At 38.2% G+C, this 24796-nt stretch overlaps 3 protein-coding genes across 4 annotated transcripts in view; 1 reads left to right on the top strand and 2 right to left on the bottom strand.

Moving 5' to 3' along the window:
* LOC134669634 (acetylcholine receptor subunit beta-like 2) overlaps positions 1 to 4361 on the top strand; it is a 52877-nt gene extending 48516 nt beyond the window's left edge. For both annotated transcript variants that reach the window (XM_063527300.1, XM_063527299.1), the window contains one exon: positions 3914 to 4361. In XM_063527300.1, the coding sequence (XP_063383370.1) occupies positions 3914 to 4132 (219 nt within the window). In that variant the 3' untranslated portion in view covers positions 4133 to 4361. The remainder of the gene's footprint in view (positions 1 to 3913) is intronic.
* A 1921-nt stretch (positions 4362 to 6282) lies between these two features.
* LOC134669359 (uncharacterized) lies at positions 6283 to 9185 on the bottom strand. The gene is made up of 6 exons (XM_063526875.1): positions 9169 to 9185; positions 8993 to 9065; positions 8160 to 8291; positions 7785 to 7858; positions 7327 to 7434; positions 6283 to 6476 (listed from the first exon to the last, which is right to left on the bottom strand). The coding sequence occupies exons 1-6, from the start codon at positions 9183 to 9185 to the stop codon at positions 6329 to 6331; spliced, it is 552 nt and encodes a 183-aa protein (XP_063382945.1). The 3' UTR covers positions 6283 to 6328.
* Positions 9186 to 14791: 5606 nt separating this feature from the next.
* On the bottom strand, positions 14792 to 23628 carry LOC134669358 (uncharacterized). The gene is made up of 7 exons (XM_063526874.1): positions 23600 to 23628; positions 23387 to 23410; positions 16599 to 16692; positions 16088 to 16213; positions 15595 to 15689; positions 15200 to 15307; positions 14792 to 14968 (listed from the first exon to the last, which is right to left on the bottom strand). The coding sequence occupies exons 1-7, from the start codon at positions 23626 to 23628 to the stop codon at positions 14815 to 14817; spliced, it is 630 nt and encodes a 209-aa protein (XP_063382944.1). The 3' UTR covers positions 14792 to 14814.
* Positions 23629 to 24796: the final 1168 nt, after the last annotated feature.

The raw sequence follows: 24796 nt of genomic DNA, 5'->3' as shown, positions 1-24796 counted from the left end.
AATTGGCTTCATTTACCTCCGACATTTGAAGTATCCCTTAGGGGAATGGAACATTCGAAGTTCGTTTGGAAGTAACTAACCACAGCGCGGTGCTAGGAATAGGTATCAGGCTAGAGTTCTGACATTGGATTTTAAACATTATCACAGAATAAGCGGTTCAGGGACGAATCATGTGATGCCTTTCTAATGTATAGCATTATCTCTTTCGGCTAAATAGGGTTGTCAAGAAGAAGAAGAAGAAGGGTTGTCAAAATTCAAGTAGGTAATTATCTTATTTGTGGTTGTGCACGCAAAGGGACGTCAAGTTGTGCCAACCTTAATAATTGCTCGGAGCAATGCTGAGTCGAACGGAGCCGAGAATGCGCCATCGGTCTAGTTTCCTACCATTTACATTGTATAAACCTACTAGTTCATATGCCAGTAAATTTTTTGACATTAACAGTGCATACCTCTCTTAATCCTCCGTCCCACCCTACCTACAAATTACACATATAACGTCAAGCATGTCGAAACAATTCCGCGCAAACACGCCTTATCATCCCAGATTACAACGGCGGCACGCACGATCAAAGCGACAATCACAACCCCTTCCTACCCCCGGAAATTACCCTCGCCATTAAATAGAGGTCTTTGTAAACCGGACATAATGAAAAAATACCCTTTAAAAAAAATAGCCTTTGAAAAGGCTCAATTAAACTAGCTTTGAAAACAACGTAAGATTGCCTTCTTAGCATAATTGGATATTTTCCTTAGAAACTCTCAAAGGCTTATTTATAAACAAGGGAATACTGCTTTATGATTTGAGTTGATGTTGTTAGTTGATTAATTTAACTCTTGTAATTTTGAGTATACTTCCATTACTAAGCTTATTAAGAGCAAGTTCGGGTTATTAATTTTCGTGAGATTTCATTATCCTTCCAGTTTTAACCGTCCGGATATGGTAGTTAGATTTTCGAAATGTGATGTTGATTTGATATAAGTTTACTAACATGGTATGGAATAACTTTATTGACGTTGATTATCTTACTCTAAGTAATATTCTCACCGTCGCTTTAGTATAGTATCTGTTTCTTATGGTGTACCTATTTAAATACGATTCGATTTCTTCCATTAATAAAATTTGTATGAAAACTACATAACAAGTCTTTGTTTTCTTAATAATTAAATAAATCAGTAACTAATTCAAATGTGTAATTAAAAACATGTGATATCATCTATTACAGCCATTTAAGGAGGGGCATTTTGAGCGCGCTATACTTGTAATAATGGTAGTCTGGACTCTGGCTATTGTAAGCTTAGATGCAAGTGTTCAGTTACAATTCAATGTTTTCCATCATAAAATAGGACTGGTTAACATTATAAAAATCTAGTTAACAAATGAATTCGTGGACTCAGTCAAAAATCAGTCTACCGTCACAGAATAAATAATAGTACTAAGTACAGAAGACTCACTCTCTAACAAAACGCGTCTGTTACGATCAGCACAGATATGGCAGCTAGGTGGCGACAGCGCCACGCGCGGCTTATGGCAAACCCCAAAATTGGGGCCGAACGAAAGAACTTTTAGCTACCTTTAGCAAAGCGACGAAATCGCGGAGTGAGACACGCCTGCTACCGTTTGGGAAGCCCTGGCCACCGGACATAATCCTTAACTGCGGCGTCGAACGCTAAGTCATTTCACGCTGCCACAGGTCGGCGACCCATCTCATTGTAGATTGTTTGAATAAAGAAGGTGACGTAGAAAATAAAATAGTGACTTTCTGGTTAAAATATGAAGTGGTGAACTTAATTTTTCACCATTTTGTTACTTACCTACATATTAGGGGCAATATGTCCGAGATTTAAAACGTCCTGAGTCACACTACTGCCAATAAGACCAAATGTATTATTGTACCATTGTCAGAACGGTGGCCACGGTGAACAAGGCAGGTGCAGCGGCTGAAACTGCTGCTAGGTTGAAGCACAGCATACGATTTTGTCCCGGTTGCCGTCGAGACGGCGGGGCCTTGGTGTGCCGAGGCCAAAGCCTTTATTAAGGATATAGGGCGACGTTAATATTGTACTATTATGTTCCGAATTGGATGTTAAATTAAAATACATGCATTCACTCAAATAGGTTTGGATTACGTATTTGGTAGGATTTTTGTAATTCCGTATTATGAACATCAAAAAGCCCATTTACCAAAGAACCTTGTAAAAGCTAACCAAAATCGCTTCAGTTATGAGATCTTCGGCCCGGTGCCTCGGGATATCGAATTTCAATTTAGCTTGCGTCACAGATGAGTACCATCGCCCACACTGTTAATTGTATATCGGTGGACCTTATTCCTTTTATAATAAGGTCCACCGATGTACAGTTTAGAGTGTTGCTGTTTGTACCCTGGCCTGTTCAGTTATTTCAGTTCACTTTCTTACAGAGATCTGGTCTCAGAGAACCACTTAACATCATAAGGGTCAATTTTCAAATAGGCATTTTTTGCTGTCCCACGGCTAAAACTCGAAGTCCATAGGACTAAAAGACTGGGTATGTATATATTTTCATTCAGTGTATTATAAGCTTTAAAAATCATGCACAACTGTACCAAAAATATTATTTGGTCCTGACAAAATCGCATTTGAAGTTCCAAAAATGGCGAAATTTGCCGTTTTTCGCGTGTCCCAGTGGCGGCACCGCGCAATAAAAAAAATCATAACTTTGGATGTAGGCAACGTATTATAAACAACTTTGTATTTCCATAAAGAGCATTTTCTAGAGAATTGATTTAATGATATTGATAAATTAATGCGTTATTTAATAAAACAAGGGAAGCCTTTTTATCGCTGTCCCGCCCGGCACCTGTTTTGTTATGACTTAAATATACCCCCTTTAATCTTCTTTGTCTATTGAATAACGGTTAGATTAAATTTACAACGCAATATTGCGGTTAGTTGGGCATCGATTGACATCAAATGTAAATCCGGAAACAGTTTAATTTATTTAAAAACAGATAAAAATCTCTTTCTATATATTTTGGTACGACTACAACGACATTTGTATGGACTCTGAATACGTTGGTACATAGTTGGAATAAAAATGTTTCTTTTATAATAATAGTTGCAAATATAGTGTTAAAATATATAGTAAAATAAATAAGTGAATCTGTTGTATTGTGTAGGAAATATCGCTAAAAAATATTATTGGCGACATGTCGCGACATTTGTATGGCGACATTTATACGGCTATTTTGACCGTATAAATGTCGATTGTGGCATACAAATGTCGACATAGTGCCATACAGATGTCGAGAAGGTGTTATACTTACATATGTCGTCAGGGTCTTATAAATGCAACAAAAATAATAAATAGTGGCATATACATGTTGATACTGCCATATAATGTAGAAAAAATGCCGTATAAATGTCAAAAGCGCCTTACAAATGGCTAAATAGTGTCATACAAATGTCGATCTTTAAACGTCCATATCTAGCTAACTATAAAAAGTACAGAGGTGCCTCCTACAGTATATTTTTTGTTGTTAAGAACCCTTCCTAAAACGATGATTATAAATCAGATTATTCAAAAATAAAAAATTGCCATACAAATGTCGAAAAAACACCCTCTTCAAAAATTGACCCATAATATGTTCAAGAACATATTTAAACCGGATCTATCGCTTTGTTATAATACTTATATGGGCTTGGGTCACCCAACACTTGTAGCGAAAAACAGCACGGACTCACTATGTCTACTACACTGTCACAACACTCCCTGTCATTCTGCCCAAGGAAATACGTCATTTAAACCATTAGCTTAAGTTTTGTTTCTAGCTCTCGGAGCTTCTTCTGCGAGCCCTATGTCCCTAATGAGGGATAACAGGAATGCATCATCATTAAGTTTTGTTTTACTTTTACTAATCAGCTCTTTTGTCCCCAGGTGATCGAAGACTGGAAGTTCATGTCAATGGTGCTTGATCGCTTCTTCCTCTGGCTGTTCACCATCGCCTGCTTTGTGGGCACCTTCGGTATCATCTTCCAGTCTCCGTCCCTGTACGACACGCGCGTGCCGGTCGACCAGCAGCTGTCTTCCATCCCTATGAGGAAAAGCAACTTCTTCTACCCGAAGGGCGTTGAGACTATTGGAATTGTCAGTTAAATTGTATTGAGATGAGACCTTAATTCTGATTCCTTTACAGTGATTACACGGTGTTCGGGAAGTATCTTTTATTATTATTATTACTATTGGGATAGTTAAACGATAGTTACATTAGAAAGACGGCAGGGCCGACTTGACATAGAACCGCCGCATACAGAACAACAAGGAAATCCATGAAAGAGGCATAATAATCTGTTCAGCAGTGGACGCAAATATGCTGAGAAGAAGAAGAAGAATTTGGGATAATGAGCAAAATTGTAGTATGATAATGATGTATTCCTGATTTATACTTGTATTTTTCAAAGTGTTAGAAAACTTTAACAGGGAATTATGTACATGCTATTCTGATCATAGGGTCAAATACTTTAATTACTAAATATACATATTAATTCTTGTTTCATATATTTGATAGTTTTTAACTGGATTTCATTGTTGACTTTATAGTGTAGGCTAAGATATGGCTAAGATAGACACGTAATATAAACTCAGTAAAAGACATAATATAAGTACCTAGATCTATAAAATTCTGAGTACCTTAAAAATATTATATTTGACTCGTAATTGCTAGTAAATAAAATACTGGAAGACCATAATATCAAGGCCTTATAAATTAACCAAACAGACGTGCAGACAGCTCATTATTATGATATTATAAGAATTACATTGAAAGAGGTATGCGCCATGATAAAAGATCATGATGTTAGAGAATATGTTCCGATATTATTTTTGAGGACATTAACCGCCCCGACAGGCCGACATAATATCTGGTGGTGACTGTAGGTACAAGTAGTTTGTACAAACCTAGGTAAACGCTGTTTTTCGCAAAAAATATGTACCTAGATATTAATTTTTTTGAATACGAGCATAGTTGACTAACTATAATTTTTACTGATCTCTCGAACAACTTGTAGGTATGTTGAAATATAAATTATATGTTCGTCAACAACTAAGAAAAATATTTTATAGGTATGGTTGATTAGATACCTATGAATATGTTAAGCGTAGTGCAAAACAATAGAATAACACATTACCACTAGTCTAGATATTTCTCACTGCTGTAATGTTGCCTATTTTCCTTGTACAGTCAGCCAAGAAGTGGTCTACCACTTTTCGACTCTATCGATCAGATGAACGAAAACGAAAAGTGGTAGACCACTTTCTTGGCTGACCGTACCTACTAATGGGTACCTACACCAATGAAGAAATCTGCATACAGTCTCCAACTATTTCGGTTTCTGCTTCGTAGGCAGGGTCGCTACCGCTACTGACACACCTCAATTGCCTGATGTCAGGACTTCAGGCATTATACCAAACCTTATTGTAAGAGAAAGCCTTGTCTCCAGCAGTGGGAGTTATGCATGTATAAAAAATATTTTTTAAGTGCTTTGATTTGTAATTAATCAACTTATAAGAATTCGTTTGATGGCTGTGAAGTTACTTTGTTAAATATTTGATATCGATTATTGAATATAATTTAATAACTAGATATTTAAGTGTAGGTACAGTCGCCATCAGATATATCGGAGCGGCCATGGTGTTCACAATATCTGACCACGCACTCTAACGCCTTTACCATAGAGGCGTGTTCAGATATTTGTAATCGCCTTTGCCGCTCCGATATATCTGATGGAGACTGTACTAACGAGCAATCGCAATCGATCGCGGAGAGCTGCAGCCCGCAGTCTGCGGCGGTACGTCGTGTTCCACATTAAGATCCCCGATATGGACTTGTCGAATAATATCTGACTTAAAATACGCGGCTATAAAATAATTAGGTATATTCACACAATAAAAATATACAAAAAAATATACTTGTTTTATTTCATCATTAAACGTTAACAGAATCTTATTTCTATTAATTTTTAACAAGGATTTATACTGATTTTTCGAAATATATCGTAAACTGTATAAATTAAATTTTCAATACCCATTTGAAAAAATAGCGAGGTCCGGCTCCTTAAGTTTTTATGCCAATGAAGTGCTACATCAAGTAAATATGAAGCTTAATAGGGATATGTAATATGTATGCATTCTTACTGCAAAGTTAGCGTGGTCAGAGTACACTTTCTGTGAGACGCGCAGATGAAAATGATACCATATTGATGTCAAAATGTAAGTTTAAATTTGCATCTATAATCTTATCTATATTTGCCACATCAGTCTTGAGCTCCAGTTTGAATTTTTTTAAGGGGTATCTTAGTGTTGGTATTCCACCAGCCTGGTGATCACATCGAAGACGCTGAACGGACACAGGTCCAGGTATTTATCGCAGTCTTGGTTTTGGCCGTCCAGCTCTGCTTGGTAGTAGTCATCCGATAAACCTTCTTCGCGGGATGTCGACGGTCTGGAATAGGTAATGTGAGTAATGGAATTAAAACTTTAATAACCTTTCTTTTGTTTCGTCACCACAGTAGAAAAAAAATCGGCCAAGTGCGAGTTGGACTCGCCCATGAAGGGTTCCGTAGCAGCAAGTAACAATAAAATTGCGGTTTACGATTTATGACGTATTAAAAAAAACTACTTACTAGATCTCGTTCAAACCAATTTTCGGTGGAAGTTTGCATAGTAATGTACATCATATATTTTTGTTAGTTTTATCATTCTCTTATTTTAGAAGTTACAGGGGGGGGGATGCATTTAACCACTTTGGAAGTGTCTCTCGCGCAAACTGTTCAGTTGAGAAAAAAATGATAATGATAAACCTCAATATCATTTTTGAAGACCTATCTATAGATACCCCACACGGATTTGATGAAAAAAAAAATTTGAGTTTCAGTTCTAAGTATGGGGAACCTCCAAAATTTATTGTTTTTTTTTCTATTTTTGTGTCAAAATCTTAATGCGGTTCACAGAATACATCTACTTACCAAGTTGCAACAGTATAGTTCTTATAGTTTCGGAAAAAAGTGGCTGTGACATACGGACGGACAGACAGACAGACATGACGAATCTATAAGGGTTCCGTTTTTTGCCATTTGGCTACGGAACCCTAAAAACAAGGAATCGAGCTCCAAAACTCGTGCTGTAGATTAGTGTAGATGTACGAGTAGGTGCCAAGGCTGTTAAGCTTAAGTGGGACTGGGCTGGACATGTCTGCCGCGATAGGAAAGTGTAAATAACAGGGTCAAGTGGAAGAAGATGGGAGGCTTCTGAGCAGTGGGAAACTAACTTAAGCTAATAATAAAAGTGCTTACGTGAAAATGATGTGCATAATATGTCCAAGTAACCCGTTGTGGTGCAGCGGCGTCTCAGCGGCTTCGCAGATGTTGCGCAACATGCATTCTTTGCCTTTCATGCCGTGTCTGTAAATTAAATTTACTTTTTAAGGTACAGTATAATATTAGGGTAATATTAGGGTACAATGCGAGATGGAAATAAGGTTGGTATCAAACATCATCATCAACTTTCTGGCGTTCGTTGTCCCGGTATTTGCTATGGAGCTTATGGGAGCCTGTGGTCTGTATTAATATCAAATAGAACCAAAAATTCAGTAAGGGCCAGTGGCATCAACTATAGTTAACAGTCTAATCACCGTAATGCAGTAGAGATTTATGAAACTTCCCATACAATTAGATTTAGCGAACGCCTAACGGTGACAGGTGGTTTGGTGCAACCGATCCTACTAAGTGGTTTAAGTTAAACAGTGACTTACTCCTTGAATCTTGCTTCCAACACTGTATAAGCTAATTCTCTGGTAATACTTCGGCTGTGTCTTCGGCTGATTTCCTGAAATAAAGTTAAATAAAAAATAAATTTATCAAAATAGCATACTTTTAGTATAGTTAAGTAAGAAAGATAATTAATTATCAAATATCGTTAATCTAAAAAGAACACACAAAGAACACACAAGACGAAGGTTATAATTGGACATGAAGTACTCGGCAAAAAAGTCACTTGCTAAACTTATACAGTGTTGGAAGAAAGAAGAAACGTCTTTGGACAAAGATGCATGGTGGTCTTTGATGTTGTAGGCCAAGATCCACTTCAGGTTGTCGTGCCAAAGCAGTAAGCAGCAGTAAATACTCACAGGTAAGTTAGGGAAGATAACCTCGTCGATCTCCGTGATGTTGGTGACCGGGCTGTAGTTGGCCTCAAAGTTGTAAGACACAAACACGTTCTTGTCGGGAATGTCGATCGGCACCGCGATCGCCAAAAAAGTCTGCAATTAAATTAAACAGTTTTAATTAAGAATTTTCAGGGACCGCAGCCAAGACGGCGACCGTTTATCGAAAAATGATTATTGAAAAATAAAACATAAGTGATTAGGTTACATTCAACTGTGAAAACACGGCTGGCTAGGGGAACGTCTCGGCATTTCGATGTTTTTAAAAGGGAAGTGCGACAGGAAATCAAACTTTTAAACATTTTTATTTACGTAAGATCAATAAGAACGAAGATTTCTCAATAATCGAACGATCTCGTTGAAGCACTTTTTCACTGTAGAATTTTTTTTTTATTATGACTGGGCTTACTCATGGCCACAGACTAGCCGAGGCGTAGAAGTGGCCTACGATAGAGCGAGCTCGCCCAGAAGGTGCCTGTTCACTCTAGATTTGTAGGTTGCCGGGTTATAAGAACACGGAAATATAGACGCCGGCAAGGAATTCCATTCCTTGGCAGTGCGCATAAGGAAAGTAGAAGCAAAGCGCTTCGTGCGAATTGGTGGAATATCTACCAAGTAAGGATGGAAACCGGCCGTGCGTCTAAAAGTCCGATGGTAGAATGGGGACGGTGGAATGAGCTCGTGTAGCTCTTGGGCACACTCTCCGAAGTGCAACCTGTAGAATACCGACAGGCTGGCGACTTTCCGCCGATGGGCCAAAGACTATACTATAAGAAACTATAAAACGAAAAACTCACCCCATAAAGACTGGTTGGCGGAAAGATCAGAGCTCGTTTCTCAATATCACCAGCACTGTAGCAAATTAAACTCCTAAAATAGAACAAAACACTTCGTTTATGAACTTTGAAGTCACTAAAATAAAATACATACCTATAGAAGGCGAAGTATAAGATTATGTACCCAGTAAACCTACAGAGAATCAGGGTCCATATTGGGTCGCATAATAATTGATTGTCCTAATGTAATATTACGCATAAAACTCATTTCGCATAATTGTTATTGTGCTGGAAATATTAACATTTCTGAGAAATTATAACACAAACCTAACCTAACCTACCCTATTCTACATAACCTATGCAAATTATTTTCGAAAATACTTTCTGTTTTAGCTGGCGAAAAAATATGCGAAAAGAGTTTTATAAATGCGTAACATTACATTATGACAATCAATTATTATGCGACGAGATAGGATCCCAGAGAATCATTATATAACGTAGGGACAGTTCGCGCAAACACACAAGTGTTCTCTCCTGTCTGTGGGCAATAGTTAACAGCTTGTGGGCATGTAGATAATAATTTTTTCATACTTATCTAAATAAAATGAGTACCTTTTTATGAGGATAAGGGTTAAACAAGAAAATTAACCTTCTAGCCTTTATCGTTTGTGTATGTTTACAGGAAATACGGTTTCTCGTACAGTAAGTATTTACCTAACACGTAATATTTTTATGAAACAAGAATTTAAAATGTTAAAGGAGAAAACAATAAAATAACTTACCAAAGTAAAATTGTCCTAAACCACTGCATTCTGAAACCAAAAACAGAAAATTCTCGAGCAGATACGTAGTTTAGTTCACTCAATTTAAAAATTTAGAATAGAGCTATAACTGACACTGCCTATATGACACTAACTGGTTTTGAAACTAGTCGTCGCGTATGTGGATCGGTAGACAATTACCTGGGACGTGTTAAATAGAGACAGTTTACTCTAAATGTGGAGCGGTGGGGTTCCGTTTGTCTTCAGTTTTAGAATGTTTGATTGGTAGTTTTAGCGACAAAGTTGAAAATATGTTATAAGGTACTATTAAGGAATTTGATTTGTGCCACTGTGTATCTTGAAAATTAATGAATATAGGTATAGGACAATTTTACACAAAATGACCTAGTCCCACAGTAAGCTCAAAGATGCTAGAGTATACAGTATATATAAATATTTACTTAAATAAATATAAAACATCCACAATTATTAATAAACATATATCTGTGATAAGCAAACAAAGAAATTGCCCTCATCAGGATTCGAACCTGGGATCAGGACCTTTTGCTTCGTAGACAAGGTTATTACTCAAAACTACGAGTCCGTCTCGTAAGGGTGAGAGTAAAATTAAGCTAAATGACGGGTAATAACTAATAAGGAGCAAGCAAAAATGTTTTGTTGTTACAGATGTTAAGACAGAATGAAGCTTGTATTTTTTATAGGTTATCTACACTTAAAGGATGACTCACGCTATAGTCCGTTTTTTAGCATTAGAAAGAACTTCGCAGAAGTAAGCTTGTGGTTCCAAATCCGGCACTTTTAGTGGTAATAATTTGAAGTAAATTATATGTATTGACCATGCTACATTAGATAAGTCAATAATTATTAACAATTAAAGAGCCTGATAAAAACTGCACGCTTGCTTCCGTGGAGTTCTTTCTAATGCTAAAAAAAACGAACTATAGACCGGGCCGGAGTTTCCGGCGCTTCGTTTTTTATGGAAAGCACCACGTGATCACCGCTCAGTCGTTATAGAAAATGACATGGTTAACAGCCCGTTCTAGCGTGAGTCATCCTTAAGTCCAATACATAAATTATATTGTTTTAAATAAAATTATACCAAAGAAAGGTTAAGGAAAGGGAAAGGTAAGGTAAAAGTCGATAGGTAAGCGTATCTATCAACTACAATCATAATAATTGAAGATGAATAAAAGTCTCCCAAAAAAGCCAATGTCCTAAAACTTAGACTAACAATAAAATTCCACCCACATCACTTTCCGCTCTAATACCCAAAAACCAACATAACTTTTGTGTTCAAAAACTACTCACACTCGGATTCCAATCACAATACCATTCACCCAAGAACCAGGCGTGAATTTATTTGGCAAAACCGACGGCAAATTTATGTCAGCCGGGCTCACAAATTGGCTTTATGTCGTCTTGACAGATGTAATCTCAGAATTTACGTAATTTTCGTGACAGAAGCCTCTTGGCGTCATTAGGGCGAATGTACAATTGTACATGTGCTTACATGACATTAGTGAGAGCGTTAATATGACAAGACGTGTAAACAAATAAATGTGTGATTTAGAAGTGGAGTGCCGAGTGACGTGTGCTCGTAGGGCTTAGGCAGTGGTCCCACCGCGAGTTAGTAAACTATGAGCTATCGGCTATGAACACGAACAAAAGATAAGCACTCCCGTGTAAATAAAAGAGACATTTATAGTTACTCGCCCAGCGGTGAGCTATAAATATTTTTTCGTGTTTATAGCCGATAGCTCATAGCTTACTAGCTCGCGGTGGGACCAGTGCCTTAAGGCAATTTTCGCTCCTTCACGAAGTATAAAGCCTACGAAGTATATACCTGCTAGGTTCAAGAACTTCTTGAACTGTCGACCAAAATCTTTCAACTGTGTTCAAAAATTAACTCTAAAATCTCCGATCAGGTGTGACTTTTATTTTAATTTCGAAGCTCTAAGGCAAAACATCTTCATAAATGTAAGAAAAAACTTTGACAACACCAAAAACAAAACTGATACTAAAACTTATAATTTTATAAAGACGTCACTTCTGGATGAGATTGGCTCAGGACTAGGATAAGTAGCGTACTCGAAAATAGGCCTATGCTCTGCAGTGGGCGCTAAAAGGCTGATATGATGATGATGACATGGCAAATACTTAACTACGTATTGAAATTATGGATCAAAACAAAAAATTTGCATCAAGTTACCTTGTTACTCTCGTGAATAAAATCTCATCATCAGGCTACAAGCTGGTGTAATAAAAATTGTTTGTACAAAACTGAAACTAAATCATCACTCAGTTCACGCGTCGACACCAAGCTATTGTGGTTAAACCCCGCTAAACCTATCAAAGGCCTTTCAACTCGAAAGCCAATTTTTATTCTATTTGATCACAAAACACTCAATATAGTTTTGCAACTATTCAATCCGCTTTGAATAGAGTTGGCACTGAATAGCGTATATGAGATACAGTTTGCATTTTAGATATAAAAGTACTTTGAAATATTTTGCAAGTAACTTTTATATCCGATTACAAGTTTACATGGAGGCCAATTCGAACATACATTTAGATGTCAAAATGGTGTCATTTAGTCATCATTCGCACATGAGTCTCGCTCGCGCCAGTACATGCACGAATAAGGGTCTCCCCAAATATATCGACGCGCATTCGGCAAAAGCCGATAGGAAAAAGCTTTATGTCCGCGCAATAAGAGCGAAAAAGTCGTCGTTCGGCTCCGCTCGCATCGGCCGGCGCCGGCCGACGCGTCGTCGGCTTCTTCGCTCTTATTGCGTGGACATAAAGCTTTTTCCTATCGGCTTTTGCCGAATGCGCGTCGATATATTTGGGGAGACCCTAATGCACGATCAAGTACGATTGAAACGCACGCACGAATGATATTGTGTCTATTGATCTCTTCTTCTTCGTGGTCGTGACCTCATGTCTGAGGGACGTGACTCCTATGGGTTATTCTTCCTACCACTGCTCTCCAGGCCTCTCGATCTTCGGCCATCTGCATTGTTGCCTGGAGCGAAGTCTGGGTAATATTTTGTACCACATCTGACCATCTACTGGGTGCAAGCCCTCTACTCCTTCGTCCGTCGACACTCCCGGTAATAATGCGCCTTTCTAGCGTGTCCGTGCCGCGTCTGACTGTGTGGCCGAAGAATTTGAGGACTCTTTGGGTACAGATGGTGGATAGCCTTGTGGCAGGCCTATGGAACTCTCCGCGCGAGCTCGGATTTATACCTACGATTCCGCTCCCGTTCACGGTAGAAAAGCAAGCCAGTTGGTTGGCACACGCGTTCACGCACGCAGGTCACCGCGCGCCGCACTGACAATTTTTACGATAGTTACAAGGTTACGTAGGTACTACTGAATTACTTCAATTAAACATGTAGCGTTTATTACGACAAATGTACCTATAGTTAGATATCTATTTGAAACAGGTAGCTAACTTGGTAAATGTTCATTTTATCGACAGTAAGATCTTAATTTTACACCGGAAAATAGGTACTCATTTATTAGGTATGCTCTGGTTATCTTATAATGAATTGCCTGTAATCACGGGTTCTCTATTATTTTTCTTTATTGTGTAACATTAATCTATATCTGATTTTAAATTACACGAAGTTTTAAAACTAATTCTTTCTGGGTTCATTGCGTGGTTTATAAAACGGCGTAAACACTGCGGTCACTGCAGGGACATATGACCTTTTAAAATGAGTATTTCGTAAATACTACCCTAACCTAACGCATAAACGGAATACTATAAATTATTGCAACTTAACTTGCTTAAATGTAGTTATTTAACGCTATGCTGTTAATAACTAAGTTAAGTATATATTACATATACTTTATGGCAAGTTCTAAATGTTAGTTTGATAGTTTGATCAATCGAATTAGAGACCGGTCTTCACACGTATAAAAATTTCTAAGCGTCGCGTCGGCAACCCTAGCGTTGTGCCGGTGCGCGCGGTGCGGGGAGAGGCGCGCTGAAGGTCACTCCATTGTATTTTTGTGTAGGTATCAAACCGGTAGGTATTTGCGTTTTCTTTGAGAGATAAGTATCTGTTCGTAAGAACTATTATATAATCTGTGCTTGTGGTGATATTGAGCTCCTTTAAGTCTATTGATATTAAAGTGTAAATTGGCCTCATGGTCATTATTTCAACTAGAAAGGTCACTTTTGAAGCAGACTACACCAGCATTACTGCATTACTACGTAACTACGAACTATTATTGCTGCCGTAAAATATCAAAAATTCGGGCAGGTAGAGTTTGGCTAGCAAAAAATTGTTGACAGATATTTCGTTGTTGTATCACCAACTGTCTATGATAACTTTGACTATACATATAATTGTATTTACAGGTTCACAAACATACCTCAATTATTTATTAAAGTTTATTTTATTTGCCTGTATTTTGTGGTAGGGCTCAATTTTCTCTCAGAGTTGAAGAGTAAATAACAGACGCTGCATCTGACTCGCTGATGCTTATTTGTCCGAATCGCAAACTGACCCCGTAGCTTCGATATAATGAAGCCAAAATTCTGCTGGCTCACTGTTGACCACAGCGGATTTTACTGGGTTTTGTGAAATAACTGGCATTTTGTATTGGAGTAATATAATAGCCGTTTATGTTTCAAGGTTTTTATTTTTGATATTAGGATTCTATTGGGATTTTTTTATAGGAGTTATATAACTTTAAGGTAAAATAGAAGTACTTGATTTACAAAATAATTATATTTTTGATTTATAAAATTGGCAGTCAGCTGGATATATTTAAAGTAGTTGTTTACGATACTGTTCAACAACTTATCTGCCTCGTAAGGAATACCCTTTAAGTACCTATGCAAACTGATGTTATTGTTCTTAAAGTTATTTTGTTACGACGCAGATTTATGATAAGTATATTCGTTGGATATTCTTAGAGATAATTGATGTCCGTGGCCTTTTAGAAACCCAAGCATCCATTATAACAGTAGGATGACGATTTTATTAAAATAATCGAACTGTATTTTGCCTCATAGAGACAGTTCAATAAGACTGCAAGTTGATATTAATTGAAGAGTTGTTCTGTTTTGATTGATATGTAGTCGAGTGGGCTGATCGGGCAGAGAAGAAGATACTTGGCGCAGTCGTGCAGGATGCCTCGGTACTCCGCCTCGTAATAACAGTCCTCTACATCTGTCTCTTCCAAGGACGTTGAAGGCCTGAAATATGTAAAATAATAATAAGCATTTTGTGCTATATAGGTACAAGTGTGAATTACCTATTCCCACGTGTATCGTACAACGTTTTACAGTACATAAATAAATGACTAAACAAAAAAAAACAATCATTTAAGATGAACGTAGTTTGTAAAAAATCGCCAGATAATGAACGCAAAATAAATCTAAATTTAAAAATCTGCATACCGCTCATGGCATACTAAATAGACTTACGTCAGTGCAAGATGCAGGAGGTCCCCTAAAACGCCATTATGCGTCAACTGGGAAGTGGCCGCCTCGCAGATAGCCCTTAACAGGCATGCTCGACCGGGAAGCCGGTTCCTGAGAAACGAAATCATCATTTGATTGGATTGTTTAGAAAAAACGAGTTTCAAGAATCGCCTCCAAGGAACTTCACTCGCGAGGCTTGAATCATGAGCACAATTCAAACTTGCATGGTGACAAATGATGTCAGTCGCTCGTACTTGCCCGTACATGTATTAGCGTGGCTATAAATTGGCCTCCATGTCGATAACACGTTGACCACCCTGGAGTTGCTACCACCAATAGGCTGCTTTGCTAACCATCAGATACTTATCTGCCGCCATCATGATATATAAAGGCCTTACTTTTCCAACATTGCTTCGATGGAAGTGTACAGTAATCTTCTAGTCAACAACTCATTCGTGCCATCGGCACTGCGTTTATCTTCACTTCTGCCCCACTGTAAAAATAATAAGGTATTTTTTGAATAAGTATGTAAAAATTTAAGGTTTTTGATATATTTCCACCATATTATAGATTATCAAAATAGTAAACAAATGCAGCATCTCATTTGATTTGTCATGGGTTATGACGTACTTATATTATAAAGGTGACAGTCCATTTCCAACGACAGCTGCACTACTGTTCATTTTACTATGGAAATTAATGACAGCGACGCGTTCAGTACCGGTAGTGCAGCTGCGGTTAGAAATGAAATGTTACCATAAGACACGTAGTCTACTTATTGCCATTCGTTATAGGTAAGTCTGAGCTGGCTGTCCTACGGTGTTAAAAAAAATATAAATATCTAACTTCAAAATTAAATAACTTTATATTACTTTAAGTAGCCTAACTTACCGCAACATCACCAAGCAATGGTTCAAAGTACGTGGCGTTGGCAACGTTATAATAATTCGCTTCGAAGAACCACGCCACGCTCGTCGTCGTATCGGGGTGCAGCGGGACGGACACCGTCGCGAATACCTGCAAGTTTGGACACCACCATCATTATCAAGTCATGAAGTTGTCATGTCGTGAATTTTAATTCTTTTGTGCTGAGCGTTCCGACTGAACATCTTGCGACTTGTGTCAAGTTCTGGCGGTTCCGCGGCCGGCTCCCTGCCACTGCGGATGCGGGGTTGCGAACTGCATTGCGGCATAATTGTGTGTTTTTAGTTTTAATAAGATATTTAATGATATGTACCTATGTATGCTAGATTTAAGCTATTTATTTATATTTATGTAGTAGTTGCCTGAAAATACTCGTAAATACTTTTATTTCATTCATTCATTCATTCCTAAGCTCTACATTTAGCTACTAGAGTAGTAGCAAGCTCTTAATTTGGTTATAAAATCCATACATACTCACTCCGTATTGTGTCGACGTGGTAAACAGCAAATATCTCTTTTGTCTGTTGTTTACTTTCGAAAATCCTCTGTCCAAGTTAAATAGAACTAAATACCTGAAAACAAACAAAATATTAGTTGAACCAAAAATATTTTTACTTCTTTTCTAAATCTCGATGTTTTATTACAATTTTGTTAAAAGAACTGTAGGTACAATCCGCATAATGTTTACTTATACATAAACATTTCCACATGAAGAACTAGTTAAAAACACACGTACACTACCCAATGGCAATCAATCCACATCTTCTCTTAATATAACAGACAGTTTAAAATAGTGATTGACAGCAACTTGCTGTCCAAAATCTGACGGCGTGTTGGACCCGACTTAATGAAAGTTTGGCGTCTTATTTGTGTTCACAATTTGTGATCATTCCTTAATGCTCGTACAGACTAAGCCAACGAACTAAAAAAAACGTACATGCTTGGGAAACGAAGCCGTGTTCGTATTTGTGGTAGCAAACTCTGTACGCGCAGTAGTTGAGATTAGTTTGTCAAGTAAGTGTAAATTGGTTGACGGGACTTCTGTTTGGTGTTGCACATAGAGGTTGTAATCAAAGACGTAAGTCCCAGCGGCTCCGCTCGGAACAAACAGTAACACTTAACTGTGCATCAGTAGACCTTATGCCTTTTGTAATAAGGTTTACGTACTGTCAGTTAACAGATGTGGGCGATAGTACGAGTAGGAAAGGTTTGCCGGTCACGTTCTAGTGAGGACTTGTAATTTAGCCATCACGATCCTCAAGTATGTTAAGGGGTGAATGCTGCTTGGACGTGGTTTTAGACGGTTTTTTAGTTGATTCGTTTTTCATTAAGAGCGCTGTTACATTTCGGCGCTGAGCGAGTTTAGGTATTTCACGCGCTGCGGCAGCAATGTTTTTGAATTGCGAATGTCAGTTAAAATACAACAACTGCTAACCAACTCTCATTGGACTTCGGTTTCCAAGCATAATACCTGGAGAGGGTTCTCTGCACTGACGAAACGATAATCAGGTGGTATGCTCTAACGGCTCGATTCGGAAAATGAATTAGAGATGCACTAGATATGAAATTGTAAAGATATTTGTGCCGTTCCACGGAAAAATATACCTTATGGCGGCTGGCACCGCAATTCAGGAAATGAATTAGTGATTCACTAGATATGAAATAGTAAAGATATGTGACGTTCTACGACAAAAGGTACCTTATGGCGGCTGGCGCTTACGTCGCATAGCGCCGCAATAATATTGGAGCGGCGTTAATGATAGCGTAAGCGCCAACCGCCATAAGCTACCTTTTCTCATGGGACGTCACATATCTTTACTATATCGTATGTAGTTAATCACTAATTCATTTCCCGAATCGCGCCGTAAATTAGTATTTGGCATACACCTATATCATACTAGCTCGTAGCCTTGCATTAAGAAGCGGTTACTTACCTGTTTTTTTTTAATTTCAAGTAAAATTATTTACTTTATACTTTGGGCTTAAAGCCTGCAATAACGTAATAGTCTCAAAAACCCCCATAATATATTATATTTTATAATCACTATAATAGTTACCACATAAACACCACAAAATAACATCAAAAATAGAATGTCATAAGCAATGAAAACCTTTTTTAAACGAGCCAGTAAATTCCATACTAGCATTTAAGCTAACGAGAGATAATTGATATAATTCATATGTGCTAGCTTTTAAAAGTCAATATGGAATGCCCGGAGAGACTCGGAGAGGGAATATTTGAAACGCGGCTCCGGATCCGATTCTACAACGATCTACGAAACTTTTTTTACAGCAAAAATAATTTGAATTAAGGGCAAAATAACATATTTCGTTAGTAGGTATTATTCTTGTATGACTGGATAAAATGGAGTACCTACCTAAATAACACTAATATTTACTTCATTGAATAATATCCAAAATTTTGAAGGAAGTCGAAATAAAGTATTCTTTGATACCGCACAAACAGTGTACGTAGACATATATCCAAAATTATAACAATCATAATAGGTACACTCGATAATACATTTATTTACTTAAAAAATCAATATACAGTGGTACTCTAAACTAAATTGATAGCTAGGTATATTTTATTGATAAAAACAAAGAAAGGAATAAACATAATAAAACTTGATACGTTTGCGTTGATACCCTGGCACAGTCCCATGTTCCAAGCACCAAAGATTCTGCTGGCGCTGCGGCTTCCTCAGCCGAAAGCCTCAAGCGCCGCAAATATGCCGCTCTGGGAAGCAGCTACATATTTGCGCCGTTTGGTGTCGAAACTTTGGGACCGTGGGGGCCAAGTGCGCGTCGACTGTACAAAGACTTGTCGGCGCGCCTAATAGAGGCTTCTGGTGACCAGAGGGCTGGCCACTATTTCGCCCAGAGTATTAGCATCGCTATACAGCGGGGAAATACAGCCAGCCTTCTGGGCACCTTGCCCGTTGACGGCGATCTGGGGCAGATTTTTAAGTTTTATTATGATTGATAACTAGTTTATATGTAATATAGGCCCTTGAGTCATTGTACCAAGGATGCTGGCGGCATATCCTCGCTGTATTGCAATGCTGATAGACATGTATATATATGTTGTCCGAGGAAGCCAGAAATAATATGACATCCCATAGTTAAACGCTGACATTCTGATTAGCCGAGATGTATTAAATAAAACTGGTCAAGTGCGAGTTCGGACTCGCGTTTCAAGGGTTCCGTACATCACACAATTTTCAACAATTTTTTTTTGTACATCAAACGTGACGTGAGTGAAACGTCTTGAAAAACCCGAATGGGCCAATCAAAAACCAGATGTAACATGAAGTTTTCTGGCGTGGTGGCTTATATTATCTCTGCAACTATGCAATGTAGCTTAGATAGGAAGATTAAATGCCGAACAGTAGTACAAGGTGTCCAAATGCGAAGACTGAAGACCGAGCTCCGCCTAGGGCTGATAGCTCGGAGCGTCCGACGAGTCACGCTTCCTACAACTTCCGCAAGTGTTTTAAAAGGCCGAAGAGAGATAATACCTACAGGGTGGCCAAAAAATAAGTGCATTCCCGTAGCCGGGGAGGTTTTCGGATTATACTGAGCTTTACAACTTTTACTATGGGACCCCAACCCCGAAATCGCGAAAAAAAATGTATCCTCCCGTAGAAAACGGACCAGCCAAAATGTATGAAACAGCCAAATTTTTCCTCGCAATTTCGGGGTTGCACGTTGGCAACGGGAATACATTTAGTTAATTTTTGGCCATCCTGTTTAGTGCTTTTTAAAACACGTAACAATAGTAACCTAATCAATCAGTACTACACTTGTACCAATGCGGCTGTGTGCCAGATACAGCCTATAGTCACACCAATAAAAGTCTGCAGCGGATATGATAGCCCACGCAGTGTAAGTGTTATTAATACGTCATAATTTCATAGAAGTTTGACGTTTAATATGACACTTGCACTGCGTGGGCTATCAAAATCGCTGCAGACTTTTTACGGTCTAACTATAGTCGTATTTTTTGTCGTCATTCCGACTCATGCTTGAAGTTAGCTTCAAGCGTGAGTCGGAATGGCACGCCTCTTCGGGACGCTTCGGGCCTTCGGCCATATGCGGATATCGGCCTAGGGCCTTCGCAAATAGCTGTCTACATCACGTTTCACTTAAACCATTGCGGCTGTGTCCCTAAAAAACCTAAACCGCATTTTTGTTCTTAAATCCGACTCACGCTTGACTGTAGATTTCTAACAGGTTTTCCTGTCATCGTTAGGTAAAGGACTATTATGAGTAATTTTTTCAGAATTTTAGACCCTGTAGTTTCGGAGATAGAGGGGGGGGAATGGTCATTTTTTGTCTTATTTCTTGAATAACTTCTAAATTTTTTATTGTAAATTTATAAAAAAAATATATTTGAGATTCTCACAATGAGCTCTTTCGTTTGATATGTAACACGACATAGTTTGCAAAACTTTGTTTTTAAATTTTATCTGTTACCCCCCAAAAGTAGCCCATATGTTTAAAATTCATTTGTTGACGTTACATATTCGTCTTTGGGTCACAGACTTACATGTGTACCAAATTTCAACTTAATTGGTCCAGTAGTTTCGGAGCAAATTGGCTGTGACAGACGGACGGACAGACAGACGCACGAGTGATCCTATAAGGGTTCCGTTTTTTCCTTTTGAGGTACGGAACCCTAAAAATAAAACTTTTTCGCGGCAGACTTGGTCCCATGGTTTGAATTGATCAATAAGACCTAATTATATGCTGTGCATACTTAGCTTTAATCTATTACACAATAAATTACAATTACAATTACATAATTATTCAGTACGCCCAGTTTTTAGAGCAAAACGTTGAAAAAGCCCTACAGGTACAAACAATAACAGTTGTAAAGGAAATAATTCAAATATTTTCTGAATGCCTTCCAACCAGCTCGACGTATCGTGCAATTCGATGGATCTCGATAGAAATGCATCTCAATGCTCAGAGGGCCTACCGCGAACCACGTTCGACGTGTTGCCTCTCTGTCGCACTTGTGAATTCGCACATAAGTGTGACAGGGAAGCAACACGTCGAACGTGGTTCACGGTAGGCTTTCAGTTCATTGAACAACGCTGTGAATGTACCGTGCACTTGTACCTGAGAGCAGTATTGTTTTGATAAAATCCTCAAGTGGTTAAGGTGCAATGAGTTCAGGTCCTTCTCCCAACGCAGTTGAAATGAAATGAATTTATTTGACACAAGAGTCTTAAGATTAGTTAACAGATATGAAATACCTATACGACATAGTTTTGTAACTTGTTGTCTCAAAGAGGATACCACTCATATTAAATACCTAACATAGTTTTGTAACTTGTTGTCTCAAAGAGGATACCACTCATATTAAATACCTAACATAGTTTTGTAACTTGTTGTCTCAAAGAGGATACCACTCATATTAACTAAATACCTAACATAGTTTTGTAACTTGTTGTCTTAAAGAGGATACCACTCATATTAAATACCTAACTTAGTTTTGTAACTTGTTGTCTCAAAGAGGCAACAAGGAGGTTGTCTCAGCATGTGGCAGCGTCAGTAGTTCGCATGATATCGCGGATATCATTGTTATTTAATTGTTCTTTTTAGTTAATTATAACAGAAAAAGTGATCCATCAGTTCATAAAAACAAGAATAGCTACGCATTTTTAAAAGTATTTGTGCAAAAATAGGGGTGTAACAAAATTATTGATGTTGCGTTTTAGACCTAAATATATATTCTTCACATTTTCTCCATCGAGCGAAAGTTGCTTTTATGTTTAGAATCAATGAAGTTACTAGAGAAAAGCCTCAAGATTCCTATTTTTGTTTTTCTGTTTTATTTAATAAGTTTTTCTGTTAAATACAGTTTAATTTTTGCACACGCTTTTATCGCTGACTTTAATCTTCTTTCAACAAGCAACTAATATTCATATTACTCATCGAAACAATTCTAAAGAATCCAAACACAACTGTTCTATGGCCAATGGCCTCCTATAGGGTGTCTTATGGCCACCCTCCTGTGTTGAATTTTGGAAAGTGGGTCTAATTTAGCTTGCAATATTTGACCCGAACAAACATTGCAAGTTAAAGAAAAGCTTGTACAAAAGAGCTTAAATTTTTGAAAAACTGTTGGTGAACTCACTGCACCTCATGCCTTCTCCGAGCTTCCGACATCCGACCCCCGCACCGCATCAAAGGCGCTCTCTTTCCTCTCACAGGCCAATTTATCGGAATGAAGGGCCATAATATAATGGGATTCTGCGGTGCAGCTCGACATGCTCGATAAATGTGCTCGACATGCAGACTTCTAATTTACAATTTATTTCGCTTTGCGATTCAAAAAGGAATGTCGAATGGTCTGTGACGACAATATTATATTGAATCGCATTTCAGGTTACATGCTGAACTGAATACCTACATACATGTCATAGCAAACATTAAAACATAAATTGTTCAAGCGTATTTTTTTGATATGTATCGGCAACGCGCATGGAGTTACAGTCCGTAGACTATAACTGCAGTCCGTAGACTGTGTACGATGACCGCTTACCATCAGGCGGGCCGTATACTTGTTTGTTACTGACGTGGTATTATAAACAAAACTTATTCAGCTGTTACTTTTACGTGAAGGAAAACGTCATCTAAGGTTCATTTCATACAAAAGAGTATTCTAAAATTAAATTTGTACGAAGTCCTCACACATTTTATGCTTGTGGCCAGCATTGGGACGTTAATCAGATAATGTTGTTTAATTGGTCTGGAATAAATTAATTAAAAAATTAAAAACACGACTGCTGAATTTTAAAGCGAACTGAAAAGTTAAAAATAATGTTAATATGTTAGTTACATAAGGGGTCATGCACATTTATGACCGTGACTGTAGGTAGGTACGTGTGCATTTAGTTTCGATTACAGTCGGGGGACCTTCATTTACCTACTGCATTATTTCATTTAAAAAGTCCCCCGACTGCAACCGAAACTAAATGCACACGTACCTACCTACCTACAGTCACGGTCATAAATGTGCATGACCCCTTATGTAACTAACATATTAACATTATTTTTAACTTTTCAGTTCGCTTTAAAATTCAGCAGTCGTGTTTTTAATTTTTTAATTAATTTATTTTATTTTACACATTTTAGTGACAAAACGAACTAAAACTATTATTTATAAAGATTACCCGGGCATTTAGTTTGTCCACAGAGTTCTCTTTATGTGGATATTAGCTCCTGGGACTGGGACCTTTTAATTAAACTCACCGTTCCGGAATACCGGCGTCTTTTCTGTGGACAATATGTGGATGTGTTTACGTTATGGGACATTTGACATTTTCCCATATAGCTTCTTAAAAAGAAGTAGAAGTTTTTAACATGTCCATGAGGGTTTGAAGGTCCACAGTAAATACTCACTAACTACTCATAACTAGTACTCATAACTTTAACTCCCACTAAAAAAGTTATTGACTCGATTACCTTCGATGCGACTTTAGCAGGACGCACATGGCCCTAGGCTAAATAGCACGTTGTTAGCAACAAATCGAACAACAATCATATGCGTCTGATTGCATTTCATTATTCAGTCTACGCGACGCTAACATCTTTATGTGGCAGTAATTACTACCTACTTACAAATGATAAACTGGCGAATATAGGTAGCTTTTAGCCCCGACAGACTAGATGGCTGAGGGCCGAGCTCTGCGTAGGGCCGAACGCCCAAAACTTTCAAGAGAAGCACGCTTCTACGCGAGGCTGAAAGCCATGCTGCGGGATGTTAGTGGTGAAACACAGAACCATTGTACATGTGTCAAAATACGTAGACTGAAGACCGAGCTCTGCGTAAGGCCCACGGGTGCAATTTCTTCAAATGTCTGACCGAATTCCACGAGTTAAGATACTAGGGGAATTTGAGGATAGCGCATGTACCTGTCTGGCGCTCCGGACCTTCGGCTTTACGCGGAGTTCGGTCTACGGGCTTCGCATTAGACACTTGTAACATTGCATTGTTCTGTGTTTAAATATTAAAGGTACGCCTCTCTCGGACGCTTCGGGCATTCAGCCCTACGCGAGGTTCGCGGCCTTTGGCCTTCGTATTTAGATACTTATATTATTGTCTATATTATGGTATATTGTTGTTGTTTGCATACTAAAGACGCGCCTTTTTCGGACGATTCGGGCCATTGGCTTTTTTATTGCTATAAAAGGGGAGATTGCAGCTATACTAGGGGAAATTGCAGTGAGTTCCACCTGTCAGATGATGCTGGCCTTCGAACCTACCCCAGCTCGGACTTTGATAGATAGATAGATAGATTGATTTCTTTATTTCAAGATGAAAATTACACTATAAATTTGCTACATTCGTCAAAATTATGTTTATCTTCTCATCATGATCGTCAAAAATTACATTATATATTTAAAAATAAAAAATATTAAGATTAATAAAATTATGTCTCCCAATAAGGATCGTCATGTACAAAGAAAAACATGTCAAACAATTGGCCTGCGCATCTAGACACTTCTTCTATTGGTCTGTGTTTGAACACAACACTCTTGCAGCTCGGCCTTTAGCCTTCACAATTAACATATTACTTAGGGGAAAGTTGCGAAAAGCGCGCGCTCTGGCCCTTGGACCCTACGCGGAGCTCACATTTCGGCTTTTGAATTCAGACAAAT

This window comes from Cydia fagiglandana, chromosome 12 (assembly GCF_963556715.1).
Source record: "Cydia fagiglandana chromosome 12, ilCydFagi1.1, whole genome shotgun sequence".
NCBI lineage: Eukaryota > Metazoa > Arthropoda > Insecta > Lepidoptera > Tortricidae > Cydia > Cydia fagiglandana.
The sequence above is the reverse complement of the archived record's forward strand: the minus strand, read 5'-3'. Positions and strand labels throughout refer to the sequence as shown.